The sequence below is a fragment of the Dictyostelium discoideum genome (genome assembly GCF_000004695.1).
Source record: "Dictyostelium discoideum AX4 chromosome 6 chromosome, whole genome shotgun sequence".
Classification (NCBI taxonomy): Eukaryota; Evosea; class Eumycetozoa; order Dictyosteliales; family Dictyosteliaceae; genus Dictyostelium; species Dictyostelium discoideum.
In genome coordinates, this window is record NC_007092.3 from 3491688 (window position 1) to 3496687 (window position 5000).

General features: G+C 25.5%; 2 protein-coding genes across 2 annotated transcripts in view; one reads left to right on the top strand and one right to left on the bottom strand.

The window, feature by feature from the left end:
• DDB_G0293924 (hypothetical protein) overlaps nt 1–1531 on the top strand; it is a gene marked incomplete at both ends in the record, with an annotated part of 2753 nt that extends 1222 nt beyond the window's left edge. The window contains one exon of the mRNA XM_628874.1: nt 1–1531. This exon is cut by the window's left edge and continues 1017 nt beyond it. Coding sequence (XP_628876.1) covers nt 1–1531 — 1531 coding nt within the window.
• A 500-nt stretch (nt 1532–2031) lies between these two features.
• The window catches only part of mybA (myb transcription factor), a gene marked incomplete at both ends in the record, with an annotated part of 3889 nt that continues 920 nt past the window's right edge, over nt 2032–5000 (bottom strand). Inside the window, 2 exons of the mRNA XM_628875.1 lie at nt 2032–3873; nt 3966–5000. The exon at nt 3966–5000 is cut by the window's right edge and continues 348 nt beyond it. Coding sequence (XP_628877.1) covers nt 2032–3873; nt 3966–5000 — 2877 coding nt within the window. The remainder of the gene's footprint in view (nt 3874–3965) is intronic.

Below are 5000 nucleotides of genomic sequence, written 5' to 3' on the forward strand. Positions count from 1 at the left end.
GGGTACAAATAACAATTGTAATAGTTTCGATCTAAATTTAACAAGTTTAGGAAATTCTATGGTAAATATACCATTGTCACCTTCACGATCACCCTTATGTAATTTATCAAATTCACCATCTTCAAGTTCTTCTTCCTCTTCTTCACCTCCATCACTTTCACAACAACAACAACAACAACAACAACAACAACAACAACAACAACAACAACAAATTCTTACTCCTAAAAAGAAAATGATTTCCACTTCAAACGGTGGTACATTTATAAAGAAAGAAGATACTTCGCCATTGTTGAGTAATAGTAATATTTCATATTATCAATATACTCAACAACAACAACAACAACAACAATTACAGCAACAACAGCAATTGAATGGTGTAACTCAGTCACCAACTCAATCGCCAATTAAAAAGTATAATTCAATTGCTTCAAATGGTAATGGAGTTCATCATAACTCTTTAAATGGTTCAATGAATCATTACCATCAGCAACAACAACACCAACACCATCATCACCATCATCACCATCATAATAATAATAATATGATTAGTAGTAGTGTCAATGGTACTACTTCAACCAACCCTTTATTACCACTACCATTGTCATCGACTACACATTCTTTATCAAAAAGTTTAAATGGTACTACATCAAGTGGTATTAACGATCTTCACCATCAACAACAACATATCTCGAATTATGGTCAATATTTTGGAATCCCGAACTTTAATCAATCAGTTGATTTCAATCTTTCCTTTAATCATACCATCACCAATCTATCGAATCTTGATCTTCGTGGAATTAACATCTCTGATAATATTAATTCATCATCGAATAGTGGTTCAACTTCATCGAGTTCAATCACAACATCAAGTTTAAGTATAAATAATAATAATAATACAAACAATAACAACAATAATAATAATAATATTATTATTAATAATTCAAATGGAAGTTCACCAAATTCTTCTTCCCCAGCGATTAACAATGGAACAAGTACCATTGGTGGAAGTAGTTCTACACTTTCCTCATCAACAAATGGCAATTCATTAAAACAAATTGCCGGAGGTGGTTCATCGTCATCGTCATCATCCTCCTCTTCTTCAACCACATCTTCTCCAACAACCCCTTTAACTAATAATATCAACACCAACTTTACGAATCATTTACAAAATGGACTTTTCAACGACGAATTAAGATATCTTTCCGAATTTAATGCTTCTTTGTTTGTTGTAAATAACAATAACATTAACAACAACAATAACAATAGCAATACCAATGGTTTTTCGAATTTTTCAACAACTACAAATGGCAATCATGATTTATTATCGCAGCCAGCTTTAAGCCATAATCACAATCAACAACAACATCACAACCTTCACCATCTTCATCATCAACATCATTATTTTGCAAGTAATCAAGATCCAGTTTATGTATCATCACCACCTGGTATCAATTCTTTTACACATTTTTCAAATTCTCCAATTTCAAATTTTAATAACAATTCTCCATTTTTCAAATCAAATTTTAATTAATTAATCAATTAATAATTATCGAGCGGATGTATATAAAATGTAAACAATAACTAATAACTAATAATAATAATAATAATAATAATAATAATAATAATGATAATTTATAATAATTAATAATAACAATTCTTTTTTGGTTTGTTTGGGATTTTTTATCCCTTAATTTACTTTCCCAGAAAAAAAAAAAAAAAAAAAAAAAAGAAAAAAAAAAAAAAAAAAGAAAAAAAAAAAATATTAAAAAAAAAAAAAAAGATAAATAAATAAAATTAAATAAATATATTTAAACTATTATAATTTTTTGATCTATCTTTTTGTAAAACTTATTATTTTTTAAAAAAAAAAAAAAAAGAGAAAAATAATAAAATATAAATAAGTAAAAAAATAAGAAAAGATTATTTTAATTACAATCAATAAATAAAAAAAAATATATTTAAATATTTTTTTCTTTTATCTTTTTTTTTTTATTTAATTATAAAAAGTTATTTTTATAATTTTTTTTTTTTTTATAGACCTTCTATTGGTTTAGAACTTTCCATTAATCGAAATGAAATTGGTTTTCCATTATTCTTATCACTATTGCTTCCACTATTACTACTACCACTATTATTACCATTGTTACTACCATTACTATTTATTGATTCTATGGTACTACGGCTATTTGATTCAGTTTGATTGGAATTTTTATGATTTCTCAATAAAACTTTTGACTTTGATAATTGGTTAGTTTGGGTAAGTTGATGTAATTGGTCCAATTTTTGAGAATTTAAAATATCTTGAAATGGAGATTGTGCTAAAAATGAATTACTTTCAAAGTTTGGAACATGGTCATTGCCACCAGGAGTTGAAAATGCTGATAAATTACTATTATTACTTATATTATTATTATTATTATTATTATTATTATTTTGATTTTGATTTTGATTTGAAAAGTATTTTGGAGTTGATGAAATTTTATTTATTATAGCTGCAGCAACAGAAGAGGTTGTGGTTGTAGGTGATGATAAAGGAGTTGATGAAGATGATGTTGGTGTGGAAGAAGCAGATGCAGAATTTGAAATTTGTTGAACAAAAGAAGAGGGAGAAAGAGAAGAAGATGAAATATTACCCAATCCCAGTATTTTTCTTGCTTTGGAGAATAATGATTTGTTTGGATTATCTTTTAATAATTTTAATGCCATAAATGATGAATCCATTTGTGGTACTTTATCTCCACCACTACTACTTCCATTATTATCGTTTTCATTATTGTTTTCTTCATTATTTTCAAAGCTATTACTCGCACTACTATTGCTATTGTTATTGTTATTAGTACCTAAACAAATTGAATTGTAGGTGTTATTAATATTTTGTGGTGTTGATGAAGATTGCCCATAGTTATCATATTCTTGTGGATAAGAATATGGTTTTGAGTTTGGTGAAAATCTAGATTTAAATTTGGTTTTACCAGGTGTAGGCGGATTATTATTATTATTATTATTAAAAACATTATCATCTGGAGTGAATGGAACAGTAGCTAAATCTGATTGATTATTTGGAGTTGATGACGAAGATGCTGCTGATGATGATGATGATGATGATGATGATGATGATGATGATGATGATGATGATGATGATGATGATGATGATGATGATGATGATGAATCTAAATAATTTTTATGATGGTTGTTATTAAGTTTTGCATTGATTGTTAGCAATGAATTTTTATCAATACCTGATGATGATAGCTGAATTACTTTTGTAGCTTTGCTTGCGCTATTACTACTACTACTACTACAACTACTACTACTAATACTACTATTATTTGAATAAGATGGTGTGGATAAAGTTGAAGAAGCTGTGGTTGAATTATTTTTATATGGTGATTGTTGATAATTACCTTGAGGAGGTTGAGGTTGAGCAAATTCGTTATGATTGTGATTATGATTATTATTATGATTATTATGATTATGACTATTATGATTTGGATTATGGTTATTATTATTATTATTATTATTATTATTATTATTATTATTATTATTATTATTATTATTATTATTATTATTATTATTATTATTATTATTATTATTATTATTATTATTATAATTGCTATGATTATTAATTTTATTAAAAGGAGAATTAAAATTCTTTAATGGACTGATAGTATTAGGAATCTTTGGTGAATTAAAATCAAGATATTCATAATTTTTCATTGGTGTTTCAAAAAAGTTTGTATGTAAAGGAGATCTTAATGGTGATAAACCTGAATTGTCCAAAAATGACTCTTTATTATTTTTATTTTGAATTGGTGAAAATAAAATATCCGGAAATTGTGAACATAAATCTGCACTAAATGATTCATTGTTTTTCTAAAATTATTATTATTTTTATTTTTATTATTATTATTAGTACTAATTTAAAAAAGAACAAAAAAAAAAAAAAGAAAAAAAAGATTTCTTACAGTGGGTGTTGCAGATGAAAAATCCAATCTTGGTCTCTTATTATTATTATTGTTATTATTATGATGATGATGATGATGATTATTATTATTGTTATTATTATTATTAGTGTTTTCATTATTATAATTTTTACTACTGCTATTCATTGAAACCGTTGCAGTTTGAAAGAATTTAATCGGTGTCACTATATTTGCCATTAACTCTCCAGGGCTGTTTAATTTATTTGCAATATTGACATGAGCCAAATTTTTTGGTGTTGATGGTAGTTGTGCTATATTACTATTTAGTTGTGATGGTGGTTGTAGTGATACATTATTATTTATTGTGTTATTATTGTTATTGGTATTGGCACTAACATTGCTATGATTATTATTATTATTATTATTATTATTATTATTATTATTATTATTATTATTATTAATATTATTATTATTATTATTATTGTTATTAATATTATTATTATTATTAATATTATTATTGTTATTATTATTATTATTATTATTATTATTATTATTATTATTATTATTATTATTATTATTATTATTATTATTATTATTATTATTATTATTTATACATGATATACCATTAGTCATTAAGTATTGAGCGGCAGGAATATCAATTTTATTATTACCATTACTAATATTTTCAAATACTATTGGTGAAGATTCGTGTTGATTTATATGTGGTTGAGAAAGAGTTTGTTCGATTTCTGAAGCATTTCTCTTTTTTGGCTGTTTAATTTTTTTCTCTTTTTTATTGATTGAAGGTGGTGGTGGTAGTAGTGGTGGTGGTGGTGGTGTAATTAAAGTTGTAGAAGTGGTGGTAGTGGTTGTGGTAGTAGTAGGTATAGGTGAAGAAGATGTAATAATTGATTTTGGAGAATCTTGATTATCTTGTGAGGATAAAGAATGTTCAATTGCATGTGATTTAAGATGTACATTATTATTTGAAACTCTTTTCATTGAAGAGTTCCAATGATTTTTAATTGCATTATCAGTTCTACCAGGTAAAAATTTAGCAATTTCCGCCCATTTATT